Source organism: Panthera uncia, chromosome D2 (assembly GCF_023721935.1).
Source record: "Panthera uncia isolate 11264 chromosome D2, Puncia_PCG_1.0, whole genome shotgun sequence".
In the NCBI taxonomy this organism is placed as follows: Eukaryota; Metazoa; Chordata; class Mammalia; order Carnivora; family Felidae; genus Panthera; species Panthera uncia.
In genome coordinates, this window is record NC_064818.1 from 6,475,709 (window position 1) to 6,501,530 (window position 25,822).

The 25,822-nt window shown below is 47.1% G+C and overlaps 1 protein-coding gene across 1 annotated transcript in view; it reads right to left on the reverse strand.

Moving 5' to 3' along the window:
* Positions 1-25,822, reverse strand: part of LOC125933549 (translation initiation factor IF-2) — a 170,775-nt gene that overhangs the window by 30,071 nt on the left and 114,882 nt on the right. Inside the window, exon 3 of the mRNA XM_049646663.1 lies at positions 3,701-3,743. Coding sequence (XP_049502620.1) covers positions 3,701-3,743 — 43 coding nt within the window. The remainder of the gene's footprint in view (positions 1-3,700; positions 3,744-25,822) is intronic.

Here is a 25,822-nt window from a genome sequence, read left to right on the forward strand (position 1 = left end):
CCTAAAAACGCTGCCTGGCAAAGGAAACAATCAGTAAAAAGGCAGCCAATGAAAAGGAAGAAAATATTTTCAAACTACGTATACCATAATGGGGTTAGAACACAGAGTATATTAAGAATTCCTACAAGTTAACCCCCAAAACAAATAACCCAATTAAAAAAAAAACAAACAGGCCAAGAACTTGAACAGACGTTTCTCCCGAAAAGATACAGAGACGGTGAACAAGAGTATAAAAGGATGCTCGGCATCGCTCAGCATCAGGGAAACGAAAATCAACACCCCCTGAGCTACCATCACACAGATGGCTGTCAGAATGGCTAAATCAACAACACGAGAAACAACAGGTGTTGGCGAGGATGTGCAGAGAAAGGAACCCTGTGCACTGTTGGTGGGAGTGCAAACCGGCGCAGCCACTGTGGAAAGAGTACGGGAGTTCCTCAAAAAATTAAAAACACAACTACCGTATGATCCAGGAATCGCACTACTGGGTATTTGCCCCCCAAATACAAAAACACTAGGTGGAAAGGATACATGCACTGCTATGTTTACAGCAGCATTATTTACAAGAGCCAAACTATGGAAGCAGCCCAAGTGTCCACTGACGGATGAATGGATAAAGAAGATATGGGGTGGGTGTGTGTGTGTGTGTGTGTGTGTGTGTCTGTGTACTGGAATATTATTTAGCCGTGAAAAAGAATGCAATCTTGCCATTTGCAACAACACGGATGGATCTGGAGAGTATAATGCTAAGTGAAACGGTCAGAGAAAGACAAATACCATATGATTTCACTCATATGTAGAATTTAAGAAACTAAACAAGTGAACAAAGAAAAAGAGACGAACAAACACACTCTTCATTAACTACAGAGAACACACTGATGGTCACCAGAGGGGAGGTGGGTGGGGATGGGGGAAACAGGCAAAGGGGAGTAAGAGGACACTTATCACGATGAGCACTGAGTAACGTACAGAACTGTTGACTCACCACATTGTACACCTGAAACTAATATAACGCTGTGTGCTGTGTTGAATTAAAAATGGAAAAAACATTTTTAATAAAAAATAAAATAATTTTTTAAAAAAGGTATTTGCACACCCACGTTCACCACAGCACTATTCACAACAGCCAAGAGGTGGAGGCAACCTAAATGTCCATCAGCAGATGAATGGATAAAGACAAAGTGTGACAGACATAAAATGCTATATTATTCAGTCTTAAAAAAATGAAGCAATCCTGTCACAGGTTATAACAGGAAAGGAATTGAGGACATCATGCTAAGTAAGATAAGCCTGTCACTCAAAGACAAATACTGGAAGGTTCCACCCACATGAGGCATCTGGAGCCGTCAGACTCTTAGAAATAGGGAGAGGACGAGTGGCTGCCTGAGGCCTGGGCAGGGAGAAAAGGGGAACTGTACCGATGGGTACAAGGTTTCAGTTTTGTAAGATGAAAAAGTTCTAGAGGGCTGTTGCATAACAACGTCAATGTAGTTAACACTGTTGTACCATGTCCTTAAAAATGGTTAATATAGCAAACTTTGTGTTTTTTACCATAATGAAAAAAGTGGGGGGAGATAATCCTGGATGATCTAGGTGGGTCCAATGTAATCATAAGGGTGCTAAAATGTGACAGAGGGAGGCAGAAGAGGTCAGAGTAATGCAGTACAAGGTGTATTTGACCTGCTACTGCTCCTGTAAAGAGGCCCCCACCTGGAAGGGGGCCTCCAGAAGCGAGAAAACGCTCAGGAGCACATTCCCCTCTGGAGCCGCCAGGAAGGCCTGTAGACACCTTAACTGAGGCCCAGTGAGACCCATCAGACTTCTCACCTACAGAACTAAAAGGTAAAATAAATTTTGTTTTAAGCAAGGAAGCAAGCAAGAGGGAGGGAGGGAGGGAGGGAGGGAGGGAGGGAGGAAGGAAGGAAGGAAGGAAGGAAGGAAGGAAGGAAGGAAGGAAAGAAAGAAGAGGGGGGTAATTAGAACCCCAGATCTTTTCCCCAAACCGTTCCTAGTCCCATAAAACAGGAACAGCATTCTATTTTTTAAAATAAAATATTCAGAGACCAATAAAAATCAAGTGTGGAATCACAAACATGCTGGCAGAAATTAAAAGTCCAATAACCCTAAGAAAATCTCTCAGAAAGTAGAACAAAAACACAAAGAGACAGGAAATAGTTCAGAAAAAAAAAAAAAGGAAAAAAGAAAAGAAAAACATAATAAAATAAGAGAATCAAACCACAGGGCCCAAATATCTAACTAAAAGAAAAAAAAAAAAAAAAAAAAAAACAAGAGTAGAAAGGAAATTATCCAAGAAATAGTACAAGAAAATTGTCCAAACTGAAGGAAATGAGCCTCAGGATTGAAAGGACCACTGACATCAAAAGATCCTACGACCTACATCCCAGTTGGAAATTTCAGAGTTTGGGGGATAGAGAAAAGAGTCAAACGTTTTCCAGAGAAATAAAACTGTTCACGCACAGCCAACTGGGAAGCAGAACAGCCCGAGACGTTTCAACATAAATATCACAAAGCTCAGTCACAGGCAAATACAGTCATAATCAAGTAAACGTTAAATATTTCTTTATCCACACACTGTAACGAGACGGGAGCCACAAAACGGAGACGGGAAGAGCAGGTGTGCACCGAGGGTAAAGGGTTACACACGAGAGCTAAATCCTCAGCGGGATATCCATCTGTAGAAGTCTAAAATTTTAAAAGAAATCAGTAAATGGCACTTCAAGCATACGATGTGTTGTTTAGAAATAGCAAACGAGAGGGGCGCCTGGGTGGCTCAGTCGGTTAACCAGCCGGCTTCGGCTGAGGTCATGATCTCGCGGTCCGTGAGTTCGAGCCCCACATCGGGCTCTGTGCTGACAGCTCGGAGCCTGGAGCCTGCTTCAGATTCTGTGTCTCCCTCTCTCTGACCCTCCCCTGTTCATGCTCTGTCTCTCCCTGTCTCAAAAATAAATAAAACGTTAAAAAAAAAATTTAAAGAAAATAGCAAACGAGAGAATAAGGAGTAAAGGAGTTGAACAGGGGCAAAGGATAATGACAGTCTAAGAACAAGAGGGGTGGCTGTTACGATTATTATTCTAATTGTAAACAATGTGCATGTAATTACGTCAAGATAAATAAAATGAATGAACGAGTAGATGCAAGGAAGAAAGAAGGAAAGTGTATTTAACAGAGCGAACCTACAAACTGTTACATAGTGGAGACCTCCGATGTTCATCGACACAGAAAAAACGGAACCAGCAACTGTCCTAACATCGGGCAAACAGTTACTTACAGCTTGGAGTAAACCTTCCAATTACAGCATCACACACAGGGACTCCAAATACACTCCACTGCAGACCAATAAACGGTGGCCTGTTCTGGAGGCTTCAAAAATGTGACTTATGACAGAGACAGTGACAACAGATGTGTATGGAAAGAGTTGGAAGAAAGTTACTCTGAGGTAGGAAAAAAACATTAGTTCTACTGCTGTTTGATGTAAATATACAATTACTAAATATACACGTGTAACTAAATTAATTAAATGGTATAAATATGCGTTTGACTATTACCTCTATACACCCAAAACATTCCTTCTATGTCAGGTTGACCACAAAAATAGTTTTTTGAGTTCTTCTCGGTGGGAAAACATGGGAAATATAAACCAAGCAGAAAAGGTACACAAAGAAATTAAAAATCCATTTACCTGAACCATGTTGGTATCTTTCTGCATCAGTCTTCCTTCCAATCTAGGAGAAAATAAGAAGCGAATTAAAAGGCATCCTTTGCGTGCTAAACTGCTTAGAAGAAAAACCGCCTCAAATGCAGGGTAACTACTGCTCACTTCTTGTTCTCTATCCATAGCACAACTCGTTCTTCCCTACTTCCCAGCTAATTTCTGGCTGTCACAGAATACAGAGTGAACTTCATTAGGCAACGCCTGATAGAAGGAAGCACGTAAACCCCAAAGCTAATGCAAGTCTGTACCCCAAGCACACCCAATGGTACAGCTGGAGTCGTAAAATCAGACACTTTTTATAAACTGTCTCTTCTCTCGTCAGGCAGATAATTGCTCATTGGTGATACGGAGAAGGATAAACACACAAAAAAGAACACTGTTCAAACTAGGAGAATTACGACTATAGAGTAAAAGGGTGGCAACGCGTTTAAATGTTCATCTTCACTAAGTGCGACCACCAGCAGGCTGAGCGGACCGTGTGTACAGGTCGTGTACAAACCAACTGTGCGCGAACGAATAGCTGATAAGTAGCCTTCCACCCACATACCCTTAAAGCCTCAGACTCGCTTCCTCATTTCATTTCATTGAAGACTTTCTCCACTAAAAATGAAGTATCACCCTTCCAATTCATACGTGAGTTAGGTACCTGCAGAAAGAGGGAAAAGTTACCTTTGTAAGAAACTAACATTTGCATCAAGACGATGCATGCATGCAGAAAAGCACAGAAATCCTGAGGTTCTCACTTAATTCACCTAAAGCAAACACATGTGCGGCCACCACTCTCAAGGTCGCCGCGGCCCTGACTTCAAATACCACATGTTAGTTTCACCTGTGGGACAAAGGACTCTTCTCCAGGCATCTGTCTGGGAATCCACGAATCCCCGTACCTGGACCAAAATAAAATGCTTTAGGAAGAGAGACAAGTAGTCACTGACTACAAGGAGATATTCTCTCAGAAAGATGGGGACGGGTCTAAGGATGCTGTTCTGGCTGCCTGGATGGTTGTCTGAGGTCAACGTCCAGCCCCCCAGAGACTGTAGGGCAGAGAAGTTGTTTTATGATATAAATAGAAAGGGAAGGGCCTTCCCATTTGTCCAAGACAAATGTCCTGCTGGGGGTGACATGAGGAAAAGGGGCGGGGAGGGGGAGAGTTTGGACCTCCTTTTCTTTCAATGTTTAATTATTTTTGAGAGAGATACAGAGAGCGAGCGGAGGAGCGGCAGAGAGAGAGAGGGAGACACAGAATCCAAAGCGGGCTCCAGGCTCCGAGCTGTCAGCACAGAGCCTGAGGCGGGGCTTGAACTCACGAACTGTGAGATCATGACCTGAGCCAGAATCGGATGCTTTACCAACTGAGCCACCCAGGCGCCCTGGGACCTCCTTTTATAGCTGCAAAGACACCTATAAAAATACAGGTAACAGCTTCTAGTTTGTGCCAGAAGCTAGACTAAGGTACTGATGCAGATCTCATTTGATCTTCCAAAGGCTATGAAGCCTGCAGACAGAGGAGGGCACCGGGTCTCAGGGCGGGTAAGTGTGATACCCCAAGCTACACACTTAGGTGAAGCCAGACTCTTCCTCTTTACAGCTTCTGTGGAGGGCCAGAGACACCAAAAACCAAAAGGAAAATGTTCCCAGAAAAGAGGCCATTCTAACTAGATATGGAATATATTGGGAGGCCCCTGCTCATGAATCACTTAAAGGAAAAGAATCAAGTAACTCGGGGTCCCCAGAAGTCTTCTGAAGTACCAGAAGGCTGAATAGTTCTGTCACTCGCAAAGGAGGCCCACTTATCTTTCTGTACCTCAAAGGAGACGTTTCGAAAGAAACCCGTACACTTCACGAGGGGTAATGTTCTGTCGTGTTAATTTCTTTCATGCGCTGCGGGCTTTTCCCACTGCAGCAGGGGAATCAAAAGAACATGATGTCCGTCAGAAAAAGTCATAGATGCAGAGGCAAACTGCCACGAGACAATTATCGAGGATACAATGATAATGCCGCCTTCAAATGACATGCCCTACCTGCATGAATATTTAATTCGATCATAAGTGCTTTCAAAAAGCAGGGAACACGGCTCAAAACCACAACTGCCTGTTCTGCTACGTGAAGAGGGAGAGGAAATAAAATATCCAAAAAGACTGGATAGAAGACTATACGTGAGGGACTCACCAAAAGGCATGTCATTAAAAAAGCCTTCCTGCATCCTCACTGGTAAATGCAAAATAACGTCAATGACAGTAACTACGACTGTCAGACGTGACGTGCAAATTAATTTGATGCCTGTACATTTAATCTAATGAGAACCCTGCAAAGGGGGGAGGCTTGAGGATCCCCAGCGGATCAGAGGCAGACACTGGGCCCAGAGCGATTGTGTAACTTGTCCAAGGTTGCAAACCCGTCCAAGGTCACGCGGTGAGGAAGTAGGAAAAGGTTCCCGCCAAGACTACGGGACACCAAAGACACAGGATGGGCCTGGCTCTGTGATGAAAGCGCCCAACCTGTGATTTTTGGATTTTCCATTCCAAAATCATTTCACGATCCTTTCACAAGTTCCCGGTTTCAAATTGCTTTTGATTCGCCCTGAGTAAAGGGTATTGGCATGCCTTCCTCCTGGTAGATGGGCTAATGTGTTGATGGCGAGTGGCTTGAGGACAGAAACAAAAATAGATCTGGATGGACTCTTTTTAGAGAGGAGAGAATGGTGAAAGCGGCTGAGAGCTCTCTGGGGACCGGCGGACATGGGATCTGGCACAGGGAGTACTCAGCAAACGCTGAAGGTCTGATTCCACAACAGACACCTGCTGGTTAGAAACTAAGGGGGGAGTTCCTTCTGGGACTTGTGTCCCAGGGAAGTGTGCTCACCGTGCACAGTCAAGCATCCAGGGGAAGAAATTATCCAAATTACATGGATAAGGCCGTGGTGGCTCTACACGTTCAGTTGAGACCAAGTACGGTAAGACAGGAACCTTCGCAGACATTAGCCCGGTGGCATACAGACAGATAACGGGAGGAGAGAGGACAGAAGGAGGTATCCTTCCCTTATGCGCAGTAATTCTGTGCAGCAACGCTCAGCCTCCTAAGGGTTTAGTGTTTACTATCACTGACTTCCTCTCGAGAAAAACCGCAGTGGAGCTGGGGGCTCGAAGGGTACAAAGGAACGAGCGTTAAGAGGCAAGGCTGAGAAAGGAAAAGATTCAAGTTCGTGAAACCCAGCAAGGCATGAACGCCCACTTTACAGGTTTGTATTTGAAGAGCCAATCCTTCCAGAGTTTACCATTTCCTCCTCGATCGGGGGGCGGGGGGGGGGGCAGCCTGACAGATTGCGAGGGGGAGGCGGCCCCATAGGACAACAGTGCTGAGATCGGCTGCCGCTGTCCCCCACGGACGCAAGACACGGACACCACAGCGGGCACGCGTGGCTGTGGGCAACTCGGTCCGAAACTCTGTAATTACATACGATTCAGTTGTTTTTCTATTAGGAGGGGAAGATGATGCGTGATTAGACACGAATGATATGGAGAGACCATAAGACCACCAGATTAACTTAGTTATATTTTTCCGTTTTTATTACATTTTTCTATGAAAATTACACTTCATTAGAATAGTAAGAACCACTGAAATTTTTCTCATTCTCACTCATGAACAACAAACGCACATGAGACCTTAGTTTGAGACTACAAAACCCGAAGTACAGAGTTAGTACCTTCTTCCTAGCATCTAAGTCTCAACAAACACAGTTTAATTGAACAGTTTCTTTCTGTCCTCTGCTTGGAGAAGAGCCTTTGCGGTCTCTCATGGGGGAGGGATTCAAGGGCGGGTTGCCGGGCCCCAGGCACCGCGTCAAGTTCACGGTGACCAGACGGTGCAACGTGTCCCTGCGGACACCACAGGCGTCCTTCTGCTGGCGGCTGGCATCACCCTCTTCGCCAGAGAGAACAACGCAGGATTACACCCCGGGAAAGCCTTCATCTGCCCCTCGCTGCACAGCATCCCCACCGTTTCCAGATTTAAAGACTTCGCGCCAAGGGCGAACTGAACGCCTGCTCCCAGCCCCTCGTCCTCCACCCCTGCTTCAACATGCAGGACATCATGAGTCTCTTGGGAAGTCCCAGCTCTTTCTCTGAGCTGCTTGCTGGGGTGCAAAAGAAAACACAAACTATAAAAAAAAAAAATCACCCATTCACTACCCTGCCTCTCAGAAGGCTTTGCTCATCCCTCTCTTCTAGAAGGTGCATTTAAATAGAGGAATTTGGAGGAACAGGTTCACTGGAAGGAAAGGACAGGTTTACACAGTGCAGCCCACTAAAATGTGGGCGAGGAAGGAGAGCATTTGGGGGGGGTGCAAACATTTTCAGAGAAATACAAGGTACTAGTCATTCCCAAAGGTGATAAAGAGCGAAAGCAACTGTACTCTGTGCAGTGAACGGTGACCACCTAGAGGCTAATCCCCGAAGACCTGAGTGTGACCTCATGCCCGCCACCGCCCCTCTCCCCTTCCCCAAAGAGGTGGCCAGTGCCTCCCGCAGAAGAAGGAGGAAAGAAAAGGTACTTCGTCCCTTCATTCAGCAAGCGCTTACTGCCCGGGACCACACAGATGTGCGAGCGGCTTCCCGGAAGGAGCTCGCAGTCCAGCCAGAAGGAAAACCCAAACCAGTACTGACATTCGTGGGTGGTCAGCGAGACCAAGGAGGTAAATAACATCAACGAACCCAAGCGCTTCCCCACCGCGGGCCAGGCGCCTTTCCTGGACATTTTATGGATCTCATTTTAATCCCGGAAACCAGCCGTCCGCCTGGCCAATGTCTTGTCCTTTTTTACCAATGGGAACGAGGGCATAAGGGACCCAGAAAAGGGTCCTGCAAACAAAAGTATCTCTTTATTCTAATTGAATCTTCAGATACCCTGGCCCCCTCCCCAAATATAAAATCTATCCCTATTTTCCCTTTAGAAGGCTGCCCAGAAGAGTGTCGGGCACCTACAACTTGTGCCGGGACATTCACAATTGGAAGAACCTTCTATCATCATAGGTCCTGTTATCCACGGCCCTGCCCGCAGTGCCCGCCCTGCTTTACCGGAGCGGGGTCTGATTGTTACTAAAACTCTACCCACGTTTGTGCCAACATAACCTTCCTCAGATGTTCTTAACTGCAGCTCCCTAGGGTGCCTGGGTGGCTCAGTCGGTTGAGTGTCTTTGGCTCTGGTCATGATCTCACGGTTCCTGAGTTCAAGCCCCATGTCGGGCTCTCTGCTGACAGCTGGGAGCCTGGAGCCTGCTTTGGGTTTTGTGTCTCCCTCTCTCTCTCTGTCCTTCCCCTGCTCACACTCTCTCTCTCTCTCAAAAATAAGTAAACATTGGGGCGCCTGGGTGGCGCAGTCGGTTAAGCGTCCGACTTCAGCCAGGTCACGATCTCGCGGTCCGTGAGTTCGAGCCCCGCGTCAGGCTCTGGGCTGACGGCTCGGAGCCTGGAGCTTGTTTCCGATTCTGTGTCTCCCTCTCTCTGCCCCTCCCCCGTTCGTGCTCTGTCTCTCTCTGTCCCAAAAATAAATAAAAAACGTTGGAAAAAAAAAATAAAAATAAGTAAACATTTAAAAAAATAAGGTGTCCTTGGGTAGCTCATTCGGTTAAATGTCTGACTTCAGCTCAGGTCATGATGTCACGGTTCGTGGGTTCGAGCCCCGCGTCGGGCTCTGTGCCGACAGCTCGGAGCCTGGAGCCTGCTTCGGATTCTGGGTCCCCCTCTCGCTGCCCCTCCCTCGGTTGTACGCTCTGTGTGTGTGTGTGTCAAATATAAACATTAAAAATAATAATGCTAATAGTTACGGCTCCTTGCAGGCAAGAGCCACACTTTCTCCGTGCGCCTCCCGCTCTCGGTACCCAGGGCAGACTTGGGTGATCGATCATCCACAAGATCCCACCATGTCTTCCCCTACCCATTCCATCAAATCAGACTCGTCCGATCAGTTCGCCCACCTCTCCTCTCCACACTTAGTCATCGTTTTCAAAACTGGAGTCTTACCCACCGTCAGAAGCTTTATTCGTCGTGAGCCGTGTGATCCTGTGGGTCTCTAAGGTCCTTCCCTCCCCGGCTGCCCTCACCGTCCATCATGCCCATCGCCCGGCTTCGAAAGAACAACGGAAATAAACGTGTTTACAATAAGAGAGGAATTTTCCACGTGGCCTTTTACTTACCAAAAACATTTTCTCAAAATACCACATGCGCACCCAATAAATTCTGGATTGAGACTTACTTTCACCTCACGCTGTGTTATAATTTACCTTTCATTAAAGCCATCTTTACACAGTCTTATGTCACTACCAAAACATGGTTTAATTACAGAAGGATCAAAAGCTATAACCCTTTTTTATTTTTTTTTAAATGTTTATTTATTTTGAGAGGGAGCGATCTCATGGGAGAGGGACAGAGAGAGAGAGAGAGAGAGAGAGAGAGGGAGAATCCCAAGCAGGCTCCACGCGGTCAATGCAGAGCCAGACTCGGGGGCTCAATCCCACAAACCATGAAGAGTCTGACACTCAACAGACTGAGCCACCCAGGCGCCCAGAAGCTGCAATCCTTTCTTACAACCGAAGGGATGTCTCATCTACTGTAGTCCCAAGTAGCATCCGTTTGAAACACTATCTCCCCAACCAGTCAGAAGGTCTCCTAAGCTTCGGTTGCGTCATACTGAGATAGGGAAACCAGAGGGCCCCCTAAAAATCCGCTTTCTGCTCCTTCCCCTGCTTACATTCCTGCCAGGACCAGCACCCCGACGTCACACACGCTGCATGTGCAAACAGTGTGTGTCCTCCCTGTAAGGGACACGGAGTCAATGACTGCTCTACAGTAGATAACGTCCCAGGAAGGACCAGGAGAGAAGCCATCACAGGGCAATTCCAGACCACGGAGCTGGACGTCCGTCCCCACGCGGGGACCCTGGCTCCGAGGAGTAACACGCGGGCCCTCGCCTTTGTTCTGACCAGTTCCTGGATGCCACACCCCAAACAAAGACGAGACCCCTGCTCCTTCCTGAGTCTCCCAGGGGCTCCGTCTATACCGTCAGTAAACCCCTCTCACTCCCTCCAGGCTCCAGGATGATTTCTGTCCTCATCCTGCACATCACGGATCCCCCGGGGCTGGTCCCGCAGGACGCTCTGGGTCCTCGGAAGGCCCCCCAGCATCCGCATCCCAAACACAGGGCACGCACGCCAGCAGCCCCATAGATGTTCCTTAAAAACTAATCCAAATGCCTTGCCTTTTGAACCCTGTTTCCTTTTAGATATTGCGAAGAATAAATATTTAGTGAAAATTCAAGGACCTCAGAACAATGAGAACTTTCTGACTTCCTTTTTACGTACTCTGAAGTCACATTAGGGCTTCCAGAGAAAACTCAGCGTGAAATGGCAAACCAAACTACCACAACACACGCTGCCAGTCACCAAGGCGGTCTTTCCCGGTCCTAAAAGAGGAAAAATTTACTGAAAACGAATAGAAGACATGCCCCAAAAGACATCCCAAATTCACTCGGACAGAGAAACAGATGAAATTCTTAAACCCAGTTCCAAAGCGCATCACTGGACACGCTCCTGGCCCAAAACCTACCGCTCTGCTCACACCTGACGCGAGCGGACACACGTCAGCGGACCCGCCCAGCCCCTCCTACTTCCGGGGGCTCCCCCACGTGACCCAGGTGCAGACACACAGCCACCGCGGATTGGGCCTGCAGGAGCACCTGATCGGAAGGCAGCCGTTCACAGGCTGGCCAAGAACCTACGAGGACGGGGCCAGCCAATCGGATTCTCCGTCTCAAAATCGGGACTCCAGAAGCCCTAGGGGAAGCCGGCGGGGTGAGAGGGCCCCGGAGAGTCAGGGCCAGCGACCAGGGGGCCCAGTCCGTCGTGGGACGTGGGAGCTGAACCTGGGCCATTTCCTAACCCGGACTCTGGGGGAGCTACGCCTACATTCCCCCCTCCGGGTACCTTCCCTGAGGCAGCCCCACCCGGTTTTCCCCAAGAGGGAACCCCGGACAGCAACCTAGGTGAACCTTTATGTGGGGACCTACCATGTACACCTGTGGGTGAAGGATAACCACCGTATTAGTTTTTTAAGTTTATTTATTTTGAGAGGCCAAGAGAGCACAAGTGGGGGCGGGGGGGCACAGAGAGAGAGAATCCGAAGCAGGTTGCACACCATCAGTGCAGAGCCAGACCCGGGGCTTGATCCCATCACCCCTGAGATCATGACCTGAACTGAAATTGGGTCGGATGTTTAACCGCCTGAGCCACCCAGGCGTCCCGAAACCACCCTCCCTTAGATTGAACAGCTCACATGACTTAGCAAGCAGTCGGGGGCCACGTTCTCCAGGAAGTGCGGCTTCCTCCCTCCTCTGGACCCAAGGTTTCCTCAGCTAGAAAATGAGGCCAGTTCGCGGGAGGGGCTCCGCGTTCCCGTCTGCGCGTGCGCCCTGCGCACAGGTGGCACCCGGCCGTCACCACACCCCTTTCAGACCAAGGATGACTCCTCATGAGGCATCTGGGGCAATGGCGGAAATGCTCTCGATTACCTGAGCTGTCCAACGATGGATTCTCATCCGATTCCATACGTAACTTTTCCTATAAAAGTTCCTAAAATGTGCCACTTTCCAGGCTGCCCCGTTGTGGCTGTGTGTACGAAGAGTATTGGAATTTCTCGTGCCTCTCACGTTTGCAGTTGCTCTGGTTTTCACTTACAATGCACAGTGCTACGATGCCCCACCTCTCCCGTAAACGATCTAAGAAGCAGAGGGAGCGTACTATCTGCTCAGTCCTTAGACAAAATATTTAGATGAGAAATAGTGCTACCTTAACCATATTTTCAGTATCCCACTTGGGTGGGGTAGGGGTGGGGGTACCTGGTAACAAAACCAGACACGGTAAATGCAAATACCTGTCTCATATATTCATGTCACACAGGTCTTAACAAATTAGAAGAGCGTTTGTCTCAGGGTCTAAAACTGTAAGCATTCAAGCAATGAAACTGCTCAAAAAGTATTTTTATTTTTATTTTTTTCAACGTTTTTTATTTATTTTTGGGACCGAGAGAGACAGAGCATGAACGGGGGAGGGGCGGAGAGAGAGGGAGACACAGAATCCGAAGCAGGCTCCAGGCTCCGAGCCGTCAGCCCAGAGCCCGACGCGGGGCTCGGACTCACGGACCGCGAGATCGGGACCCGAGCTGAAGTCGGACGCTTAACCGACTGCGCCACCCAGGCGCCCCTCAAAAACTATTTTTAAAATGATGTCAGCAAGGGGGGCCTGGGTGGCTCGGTCGATTAAGCATTTGACTCTTGGTTTCGGCTCAGGTCATGATCTCATGGTTCCTGAGATTGAGCCCTGCGTTGAGCCGCATGCTGGGCTCTGCACTGACAGTGTGGGGCCGGCTTGGGATCCTCTCTCTCTCTCCCTCTCCCCGTCTCTCTCTCTCTCTCTCTCTTTCTCAAAATGAATAAACTGTTTTAAAAATGTCAGAAAAACTATTCAAGACTTTGAAAGGAGCAAAATACATCCCTTTGTGCCCCTTCAATGGCACACCAGACATCACCCAGTGGGCCTGCCGAGGGCCATCCGAGTCAACAGGGCACAAACCTTTGACCGACTCTCTTTCACAACCCTGTGAAACTCTGAGTAGTTCCAGATAATCTGACCTAGAGCAATGCACATAAGGTCTGATTTCTGCCTGGAAGAAAAGATAACCCCAAACGGTACACTGTACTGTTTTTCTAACTAGTTTTGTTATCCATTAATAAAATCATTTCAGTAATTCCTTTTTTCCAGTTTCTCAAATTTTCTTTTAATTCCCTCCCGCGTTAAATAAAACCAATGACATATGTTCGTTTACTATCTACATGAAACACATTTTTAGCTTTTTGAAAATTATTCTTCAGCAGTGACGATCCATTTTAAAAATCGCTCCATTATAGACCTCTAGAAAAGTATTCACAGCAACTGGTAACAATACGACCCACTAGGCTATGAATTAACTGGTCCATGCAATTTGGGAGCCAGATCCTCACAATTCATAGTGATACAGGTGGTAACATACAAACGTCAAGGCCATGACAGCAGTGTCATTCCCGGTACATCAGTATGTGACAACTGACGCAGAGCCTTGAACTCCAGTCACATAGATGCAGACCATGCATGCTCTTCTAAGAGAGATGATATAAACAAAATCCAAGTAAATGCATATAGCAGGTGGGGTGTGTGTGTGTGTGTGTGTGTGTGTGTGCAAAACCATAGCTAAAAATAGAGCTGTGCAATGAAGACAAGTAGAACACATAACCTAGGAGGTGAAGCAACCCCATTTATTCAGGAAAAAAGTCGTAATCTTGGTTCTAATCTGTTGCCCTTGTGCTTACATTTTCTGAGCTAAAGAGCTACACACCTAACTTAGCAAAGCAAGGCACATACGTGTAGGCAGGAGTTTTTAAATTCTCAGAACCTTTCAACTTCCCAAAACAGGGGTCTGGGGTTCTCTACCCATCACTTCGTATGACTTCTTTAAATAAGAACTACAGACATCAAGCGGAAAACAGGGCCAAATGTTTCCACTTTATAGAAACAGTGAGAAGAAGGTTAATTCTACCACTCATTTTTCTAAATACCACTCAATTTTCTAAACCAAAAATCAATAGTTTCTCAATATAAATTAACCTGATGCATGAAAATACATTACACTAAGTATTTACACAGTAGAAATCACAAAGATTCCTGCAAGTAACAAGTCTCCCTACTAAGACTTAAAACAGGAATTTATTTATGTAATTTACGGCATGTGTTTTAAACACACTTTTCAAGGTGACCACAACGTGTTCAGGAAACCATTTAAAGTTACTGCACACGAAAACCCGGCCCTGTGGACACTGCATCCTTAGGTTTCGAGAACTCAGAAGGTTCATGTTACTCCCAGATCTATACCGACCAGGTACCGACTCAGGTACCCCCCTGACCAGGAAGATCTCCTCCTTCTCTTCAGTGCCTACTCTTCCCTTCCAGGATGCATCTGCCGAGCTCTCCACTCCCCGGATGTCAGTGGAATCCCACTAAAAACCCTTCTGTGGAGGCAATGACCTTTGTCTCCCTGCTCCAGAATTTCTCGGAACCTTGAAAACGCTAATGAAGACAGGGATTCTCCAAGAAAAGGCTACCGTAACACACCATCTCTTGTTTCTCCGAACTCCAAAGACTACATCCCGCAATCCATATCCTAGTGACAACGATTCACTTAGCTTGGCTCTTGAGTTTCTCCCACCGAGTGTCTGTATTCCTCAGCCAAGAGCCAGGTGTCCATCCAGGCCAGCCACGTACAGAGACAGCGGGGGTCTCACCCCCCAAGGGTAACCTGAGCACCTGTGGAGCCACTCCACTCGCTCACTGCCCTCATGTCTTAAGCTTGTATCATTTAGGGGCGCCTGGGTGGCTCAGTCGGCTAAGCGTCTGACTTCGGCTCGGGTCACGATCTCACGGTTCGTGGGTTCGGGCCCCGCGTCCGGCTCTGTGCTGACAGTTCAAGAGCCTCGAGCCTGCTTCAGGTTCTGTGTCTCCCTCTCTCTCTCTGCCCCTCCCCTGCTTGCACTCTGTCTCTCTCTGTCTCTCAAAAATAAACAAACATTAAAAAAAAAATTTAAGTTTATATCATTCAAGTCCTAACAACCAGAGGCTACAAAGCATCGTCCTCCTTAGGAGGTCCAGGTTAAAACAAAAATCCTCAAATGGCTCAGTTATCAAACAACATAATGAGACTTTGCTGCCCAGATAAAAGAAAAGTGATTTTTCTGGGTTGAATTTTTCCTCTTTTAGTAAGTGAAAATCTCTCTGTAATATATTACAATTTTTCTAACTCTCCCTGTTTGAAAAAATACTAGATGTACTTAGAATGATATGAGAAAATAAAAGTATGCACAGACAAGAAAAATGGCCAATAATCTTAGTCCTCCATCAGAAGCACTTAACCACTTTGAAATTTTTATTTCCAATCCTTTTGCAGGAGGACAGGAACATTTGTTTAGTCCACTAATGTATATATAGTGTGAAATAAAAGTTTTTTACCTTTCTGTATAATTCTTGTGTATTTCTTGCATATTTTTGTACGTTTTATATACTTTATATATATTATGTACTTATCTCATGATTTCATTCATTTTATAAGTATAGGATGAAATGCTCAGTTTCATAATCATTTTTCATGTCATAACATATAAACACGTTTTCCACTATTAAAATATTCAACATCTTTGCGCCCCCCCCCCATTTGGAGAGATGGTCAATTCACTGCTTTGTGGGGAATTAAGAGTTTTCCCCCAACTTCTGATAACATTTGTTTTTTTAACTTTATTTATTTATTTATTTATTTGAAAGAGAGCAGGGGACGGGGGCAAAGGGAAAGAGAGTGAGAGTCTTAAGTAGGCAACCTGCCCACTGCAGAGCCCAACACAGGGCTGGATCCTATGACCCTGGGATCATGACCTGAGCTGAAATCAAGAGCTGGCACTCAACCTACTAAGCCACCCAGGAGTCCCCACATTTATTTTCTTGTAACAGTTACTCATATTTTGGAAAACATGGTTGGTTTTACCAAATGCAGGACATGTATGCATACCATTTTGTAACTTGTTTTCATTCACACTGTATCCTAAACACCTTTAAATATACTTCTTGGGTTATTTCTTGATTTTTTTGTTTAACAAAACCCCTCCCCCCACCCCAGCCAAATTTCACATGATCTTTGTGAGTCAAGGTCATCAAGAATATCTTTAGCCATAATATGTCACTGCTACAGGTGCAAATAAATACGCACGCATATCAGGATGAACCACCCCAAGAGACGCCCTAAATCTGTTGTTTTGTTGATTTTTTAAGCGTTCTCTAATACCAAGCTTTTTAATCAGCGGTCTTTCCCTTATGAAAGCAAGACAGACATAAAACAGCTCTCAGCTGAAGTGCCTGCAAAGGGAGTTAGTGATTCAAACACTCCCAGTCGCCGTATGAAGAGGTGGAGGAGGAAGATTATTTTCCTGTTACTAAGACTTGGGGGATTTCAAAACAACCTCTCCAATTTATGAAGTAGTGATGAAAGGTCAGTATCAACGGTTTCAATCAACTTTTCTTTCCCACAGTCAGTAAGAAATGCATATCCCTCAACACCTCCAAATTCATGTAAGGGCGTCTGGAGAAGGTTTACTCCAACACCTGCAAATTCCTTCCCGTCATTCATCAAAAGGCATTTCTGGATTTATCAGTTTCCTCGGGTTCTGCGGCTTGACTGATTAGCCACAGTCCAAGTTTTTTGCTGTTTTTTCTTTTATAGAAGGATAAGTGACACACACTATCCTATCATTTTCAGGTGTATATCACAGTGATTCAACATTTTTATATATTATAAAATGATCCCCACAATAACTCTAGTTACCATCTGTCATCATACAAAGTTATTACAGTATTATTGACTGTATTCTCTACACTGTACATTATACCCCATGACTTAATTTTTGCCTGGCAGTTTGTACCTCTTAATCACTTTCACCGATTTCTCCCATCCCCCGGCCGCCCCCCCTGGGTAATCGACAATTTATTTCTTGCATCTGGGGGTCTGTTTCCATTTTCCTGTCTCTTCAGCTGTTTTGTTTTAGATTCCACATATAAGTGAAATCATACGGTGTCTTTGACTTATTTCACTTAGTATCATATTCTCTAGATCTATCCACACTGTAAGCAAATGACAAGATTTCTTTTCTTTTTTTTTTTTTTTTTTTGTGGCTGAGTGATATTGCTCTGTGTGTGCACGTGCACGCATGTACACATACGTACCACATCTTCTCTATCCATTCGTTTGCTGACGGGCACTTGGCTATTGTAAATAATTACAAATAATTGTAAATAATGCTGTAGTCAACAAAGGGGCGCATGTATCCCTTCCAATTGGTGTTTGCATTTTCTTCAGATAAATACCCAGAAGGGGAATTGCCAGATAGCATGGTAGTTCGAGTTTTAATTTTTTGAAGAACTTTGCGCCATTTCCGTTCCCACCTACAGCGTAATAAGGGTTCCCTTTTCTCAACATCCTCAACAACATTTGTTATTTTTGTCTTTTCGATACTAGCCATTCTAACAGGTGTGAGGGGATATATCACTGGAGTTTTGATTTCCATTTCCCTGATGACTGGTGGGTGATTTTAAGCATCTTTTCATGTGTCTATTGGCCATCTGTACGTCTTCTTTGGGGAAAAACATGTCTATTCAAGTCCTCCACTCACCTTGTAATCAGGCTATTTGTCTTTTGACATTAAGTTGTGTAAGTTCTTTATATATTTTGGCTATCAACCCTTTATTGGATGTATGATTTGCAAATATCTTCTCCCACCCAGCAGGCGGTCATTTTGTTTTGTTGATGGTTTCAACCGTGATCCAAATTTGAGGCCAAATCAACTCCATGAGATTAAAGACGCTTTTTTAAAAAGATAGAATTATCTGATGACCTTCCCTGCATAATGAATCAACTTCTTCATTAAATATGTTCTCAAAAAACTACATTTCATATTCTATAGGCATACTATTTTAACTTGAGAGAGAGCACACACTCGCACTCGCCCACACACACACGCGCATGTGAGTGGGGGGAGGGCAGAGGGGGAGAGAGGAAGGGGGGGGAGAGGGAGAGAGAATCTCAAGCAGGCTCCATGCTCAGTGTGGAATCCAACACGGGACTCGATCTCACAACCCTGGGATCGCGACCTGAGCTCAGATGCTCAACTGATTGAACCACCCGGTCACCCGCTTACTATTAAATGAATAAGGGCAATACTGTCAGGCAAACAGAGGGTACATTTGCCAGAACTAATCTCTAACCCTGTCCTACACAGTGAGTACTACAGCTGTCTAGTGACCTAAGTGGAGGTCGGCAAGTCATGTTTTAAAATTACCTTGTACTGAGGATACAGGAAGGGCATGAAAATAATTGTTTACCATCAACAACAGGCAAAATCTATACCCAGTTCATCTACAGAACTTAAAACTCTATCGGCCACACGAGAGGCATACAAAAAATTTTCCGAACGAGTGTGTGTCTTCAAACAATACCATTTTTCATTTACCAGAAATGGTTCCCGTCAGGATTAGTGCATATTCTACTTAAATTCTGGGGCAGCCTCCGCAAACACCCGCTACGGTCAAAGTGACAAGTCTCAGCAGAAGCCCCCCATGTGTTGGCGTCCTTAAACTCTTTAAAAGGAAGACCCTGTTTGAAATGACTTCTCCCAAACAGCTGAGGATTTGTCCCATGGTTCCACACTGTGCTGTTCCAACTCAATGACACCACCCCCACCCCCACCCCCCGCCATGTCTCCCTTGAAAAGGTCAAAACTCACTCACTAGAACTCAAACACAGCTCGGTGAATTTGCCCGAAGCAACCTGCTAATGTGCAGAAATGTGCACATGTGCATTTTTTGAAATGTCTTTGAAAAAGTCTTTCCTGCCATCTCAGTGCCTCTGGGCGTGTGTGGGCGCGTGTGTTTAACCTGTGACACAGGAAGCCAGGTGAGATGCTAGCTCTCATCTCTGATTCGGTACTGAAATGATTTGCACTTACAATTATTCTAACTATCCCAAATTATAAGCAAGAGTCGGGGTTGATTACTGTTGATTAAAAAATTGCCATGGGACGCAATGTAGTATAATGGTATGAGACAAGTTGAAAATTAAGACCTGTAAATATGACGTCTAGTAGAAGACATCAGAAATAGGTGGGGGCATTCTTGGATGGCACAGTCATGGGGGTTCCTGCCGGCATCGGGCAAGTGGGGTCCAGAGAAGCCAAATGTTTTCAAGTATGTGGGACAGGCCCACATATGAGGTCCCGCCTTAAATAACAACCGTGAGCAACAGGGAGGAATCTGGATTTCAGACCACAGGGTTTCTCATGAGCTGTGTGCCTTTTAATGACCTACGGTTAAGCCATTTAATTCCGGGCCTCGAGTTTCTCAAAGGTAAACTGGAAATATTACTATTCGCCTCACAGGGTTCTTTGTGTGAGACCGTGGCGTGGGCTGGAAGGAATTGCCCACGTTCACATCCTGGCCCTACACCTGCAGACTGTGAACCCCGATGAATCCACTTACCCTCTCCAGTCTCCTCATCCATAAAATTCGGGCAAAAAAGTGGCAGAGTTTTGATGAGCAGGGGCTCAATGCACGTTAGCTACGTTATTATTAGAGCAGGGCTAATTAGCGATAGGTGTTCAACAGGCGCTCCCAACTCCACGGCCACCCACAACCAACAGGAGAACCAGGCACACACTTTCAAAAGCTCAGCAAGTACTCCCGTCTCTGATCACCGGTGACGAGAACCATTAGTAACAGACCAGCGGGGCCTACTCATTACTGATATTGACATTTCAGCAAATGGTCTCTCAAAACGAACCTGCAAACTAGTGTTCTGTCTTGTTTAAAAAAAAAAAAAAAAAGACATACAAATGGCATTGATTAACGAGGTGCAGTACGTGCAGAGGTTTCCAGGTACGCCCCACAATATAATTAATAGTCTAGAGGATTAAATGGCAAAGCCCAGCTTCCAAACTCCAGGTTAAATGCAGAAACGCCAAACAGCTACGACATGCCAGTACCCGTTTCTTCGGACATGCTCACACCCTGAAAGATTGAGCTTTGGGAAGATGCTGGATGCGTCTGCAAACGACGTTGCAGACGTGCAGAGCTATTAATGAGCTTACGGCCCGCCCTGCCAGAGGCTAACACGCATGAAGCTGGCAGAAAAATGTCCCATGGACTGGGAACACCCAAGTGCCGATGACAAACAGAGCAGCAACACAGTTCTCTGGTGGCAACAAATTGTAAACACCTCAGGAGCCTAAGCAGACAAAAGAGTGTCTCACTTTGCACAGACACTCAGCACATCTCCGGCGTTCGGAAGCATAAAGTCCCTCGTCCACGGAGTGAGTGAACCCCATTCCAAGCCCATCGTGGTAGCTTAAGGTTCTGGGATTTTAACGGGGTGCTGGGTGCTCAGAGTCAGGATCGTGCCGTATCTGCCAAGGGAGGGACTTAATTAATGAGTAGACTGTACTTGCCGGAAATCACACGTGCTTGAAACACCTTCCTTTTAGGAGAAAATGGTTAAAGAGCTGCCTTGTATTTAATCGGCTCTGTTTCACAGTTGCTGTCAGGATGGAAACCATGTTAATCAAGCTGAATTCTAGAGGACATCTGGCCATGCACCCAACAGATGCTCAAATTCTGGCTCTCCCAAGCCCAAGAGCAAGCATCCCAAGATTTTCCACGGACACGTCCTTTGACGGAGTTTTCTCTAGAGATATACTCAGGCATGTGTGCAATGACGAAGGGCATACCTCTGCGTATGGTTTGTAAAGCATAAATGGGGGGCGGGGGTTAAATACATCCAGTCATTCCATACACCGCAACTATGCAGCCAGTACAACGGATGGGATAGACTTATGTGTGCTGATCCATAAGCACCTCCCAGGAGTGCCGCCCAGTGAAAAGTGCGAGGCATGGAACAGCGTGGACCCTGTACGCAGTCTGTGTTTGTATTTGCATGGCACGCGTGGAAGAACCAAGAGAGCTGAAACCGGCTCACGGAAGCAGGGGAGGCTTTTCACTTTCTAGATCCTTCTGCGTGGCGTAGGAAATTTTTGTGAGGCACATGTGTATGTTTCATTTGCCAATAAAAAAAGAAACAACTTTTTTAAGTAAAAGATAGACGTAGTAGTGACACATAGATAGGTAGATAGATAGACGGTCCCTATCTCCCAGTTTCCCTTTGATATGAACCCAACGTATTAGATGACAAGCATGACCAAGGCAGGCAGATTTTTAAAAACGAAGCAGCAATTACACTTCCTCGCTTCCCTACAAAACTGGTAACCACCTTTCCTAAACTCTACTGGAGGAGGCACATACGTTCCACAGATGCTTGCAGAAAACAGGCCCACAAAATGTCCGAAAAGTTTGTTTTTGTACTCTGCTATGAATAGTTCCTTAATGGCCCTAAATGTCCCGCCTCCTTACTGTCAAGCAGGTCACAGCACCAAACACAACGTCTAGCCTCAAGTAAACATCACAAAAAGCACTCTGCTGGTTGTCTGCTGCTCTCTCTCTCCCGGCCGAATGTCCGGGGGGGGGGGGGGGGGGGGGGGGGGGGGGGGGGGGGGTGCGGGGGGGGGGGGGGCGGGACGGGGGTCGGGGGGGGCGGGGGGGGAGGAGGGGGGGGAGGCGGGGGAGGGGGGCTGGCGGAACTGCTCACCTCACCAGACATCGACAGAGCACCTACGTACTACACAGAATCACACCACACCCTCTGCCCTCCCACCGCCACCACCACTGTCCGGAAAAGCGGGGACCCGGGAGCACAGCACGAGCAAATGCCCCGGCTGGCCCAGTCCTCAACTAACTCGGGCCAACCCCATCGATATGGACAGGTGTCACCTCGCCCAAGAAGGACCAGATGTGGCCACAGCAGCCACATGGCTCCTGGACCCCGGTTTCAAGGCAATCGGCCGCCCCCGGACCTTCCTAGACCACATACCTGGTGATCACATGGCTTTCGGACAATAAAAACAGCTCCCTCCTGCCAGCACCGAGGCCCACCCTCCATTCTGGAGCCCTGCAAGTGCATGACCTCAACTCAGCCGCTCAGCCTCTCCGCTCCGGGAGGTCTCCATCTGCAAGTTGGTCCCCGTAACGCCACCTACCTCCAGCTCCCAGAGCCGCAGTGAGGATGGGGCAGGTAAGGCTCTCGGCACACGGGGCACTCTCCTTCCTGCGTGTCAGCTAGGGTCATCAATTACCACCACCTTCTCACACGGCCCTGTGGTGGCCTCCTCGCTGGTCTCCCTAATTCCACACTAGCTTCTTCTCAGGAGCCAAAGTGACCTTAAAGGTGGGGAAGGGTGAAGTCACCCTGGTTAACCCCCCCCTGCTTTGTGCCTCCAACAGCGCCCTGCTGTTATCACAGAACCGAGTCCAGAAGCTTCAGCACCAGCCTCTCCAGGCTGCACCAACGATCATTAACTCTGGGTCCACCCCCACCACCAAGGTAGGGTAGAAGCCTCTGCCGGATGCCCCCACTACTCCTTCGTTGAGCTTTTCACCCTTACGAACAGGAGGATGCCTGATAAGAGCCGTTCCTCGCTGGAGCGTGAGCGCCCCTCGCCACCACCCTGCCAGGAGCTGCGGGGCGACAGCTCAGACAACGGCCAACCGGCAAGCAACCCCCGACCCCACCTCTCCACGCGTTACAGTCCGTGCAACCCGTAACCACGTGGACGCGGGGAACACGACGACCCGGCTCCAGGGCGGCCTCACGTGCAACTCCTCTGCACAAAGCTGAGGGGCGCCAGTGAGGTTCCGGAAGATAAACCGAAAGGTTACCGCGTATCAAATTCCGCGTCCTTCCACTGACCGCTTCAGACCACATGATCCATCCACCTACCATCCAACACCGCTCAGCTCTCGCGCTCTCTCTCTCAAAATAATAAACTTAAAAAACAACAACAACAACAAGGAATATTCACAGTGTTGGGACGTCTGGGTAGCTCAGTCAGTTAAACGTCTGACTCCTGATTTTGGCTCAGGTCATGATCCAGGGGCATGGAATCGAGCCCCACGGTGGGCTCCATGCTGAACACGGATACTGCTTGGAATTCGCTCTCTCCCTCCCTCTACCGGTCCCCTGCTCACATGTGCACATACACGCTCTCTCTCTCTCTCTCTCTCTCAAAATAATAAAAAAAAAATTTTTTTTTATTAAAAAAAAATACATTCGTAGTAGTATACAATCACCACCATGACCACATCCGGACTTTTCTGTCATCCCAAACTGAAACTCTGTAGCCACTGGACAGGAACCACCCACCCTCTCCCCACAGCCCCTGGAAGCCGCATCCCACCTTCTGTGTCTGTGAATGTGTCTGCTTCAGGGTCTCGCACAAGTGGAGGCAGACCGGATCTGTCCTTGTGTGACTGTCTCACTGCACCCCATGCTGTGTTCGAGCCCACTCACCTTGAGGCAGGTGGCAGCACTTCCTTCCTTTGTCAGGCTGAATAAGACTCGACCGTGTGTACGCATCACACTTGGTGTAACCACGCATCCACAGAGGGACACCTGGGTTGCCTCTACCTCTGGGCTGTTGTGAGAAACGCTACCATGAACTTGGGTGAGCAAAGCTCTCTGAAAGGGTCCGCTTTCAATTCTCAGGAGCGTATTTTTCATTCCCGGAGGAACCACCAGACCTTTGTAGGAGAGGCTGCGCCCAATTCCCATCTCCACCAGGGTATAAGGTCCAATTTGTCCACAGCCTCATCAGCATTTACATTTTCTGGGCATTATTGCTGTTCTTGTTTTTATAGTGGCCATCCTAATGGCAACCCTTTATTTTTCAAACTTTACAACTGGTTAACTGAATTAAATTTTTGTCTCGCCTCTCACCTGTGCAGTCAGTTAAGGATGTTAGCAAACCTGCCTCTCGTGAGTACGCTAAATATTCATATTACGACAGGTAATTTTCATAGGGCAGCTAAGAGTAAAAAAAGAAAAACAAAAAACAGAAAACAAAACAACAACAACAAAACCACAACCAAAAAACCAAAAAGAGAGAACTCTTGACACAAAGTCACCCTGTATTCAAAATCTGAAAACGCCAGCTTCTGAGACTGGTACCGTGCCTTTTGTAAACCTCAGTTTACCGGTTAATGAACTCGAGCTCATAGATCACTCATCCATGAAACTCTCGTTTCTGGAAGCTGTCGGGAGAATCACATTCCAGCCTGCGCCTGGCACCCCATGAGCTCTCAAAGAATGACAGGTGACGAGGACGTGGGGGAGGTGCTGCGTGACTACCGGAGCACCACGAAGAGGTAAATCACGGAAAGGTCCCACGTTCAGCACCGTCTCCGCGCAGAGCCTCTCCTCCGCGATGCAGGCGTCAGTGCGCCGTGCAATTTACACGCCTCCCCCGCAAGCCTCAAAGCTGTCGCTGAAGTGGTAACAAGAACTTGTCACACACTTCAAGTTATATTCAACCTAGTTAAAGCAGAAAGGTAGAGCACACTGTGAGCCGAGACTGTTTTCCTCTGTTCTCTCGGGGGAGAAATAAGTCAGCGTCAGATGCCTGTCTCTCAGACGTGTGGCTCTGCCTAAGTCACGCCCCGTCGGAAAGAAACAGCTCGCTCTGCTGAGGCCTCGCTGGGGCCCCTTCACTTGGCTCCTTCATCTGGCATCTCGTGTGCATTCACGGAACGTGAGGGGAAGACAGAAATCTTTTACCCAAACTCCCCCCAAGTAACTGCTGCCGGTCAGCTCTGTTTCTATGGATTTACCAGGGAAGTATAAAGCACTTGGGAACCCGAAGCCGACTTCACAGCTAAGCAAATCAAATACATGGAAGTGGACTTAAAAATAAAAGTTAAATGAGGGGCGCCTGGGTGGCTCAGTCGGTTAAGCGTTGGACTTCGGCTCAGGTCATGATCTCACGGTCTGTGGGTTCGAGCCTCGCGTCAGGCTCTGTGCTGGCAGCTGGGAGCCTGGACCCTGCTTCGGATTCTGTGACTCCCTCTCTCTCTGCCCCTCCCCTGCTCACTCTCTGTGTCTCTTTCTCAAGACATAAATAAACATTAAAAAAAAAAGTGAAATTAAAAGGATGCTAATGCACCATTGAAAATACCTGTAGACGGGCGCCTGGGTGGCAGAGGTGGTTAAGCATCTGACTCCCGGTTTGGGCTCAGGTCATGATCTCACCGCTTGCGAGTTCGAGCCCCGCATCAGGGTCTGCGGTGGCAGTGTGGAGCCTGCTTGGGATTCTCTCTCTCTCTCCCTCTCTCTCTCTCTCTCTCTCTCTCTCTCTCTCCTTCTCAAAATAAATAAATAAAACTTAAAAAGATTTTTTTTAAACTTAAAAAAAGAAACAACACTTGTAAGCCCTTACGTGTATGTGTGTACCGGGTGATTTTCTGAGCACTTTACAGTTACGAACACCTTTGATCTCACAGGGCTTCTGATTTGGATCCCGATGGCATTACAATGCATTTCA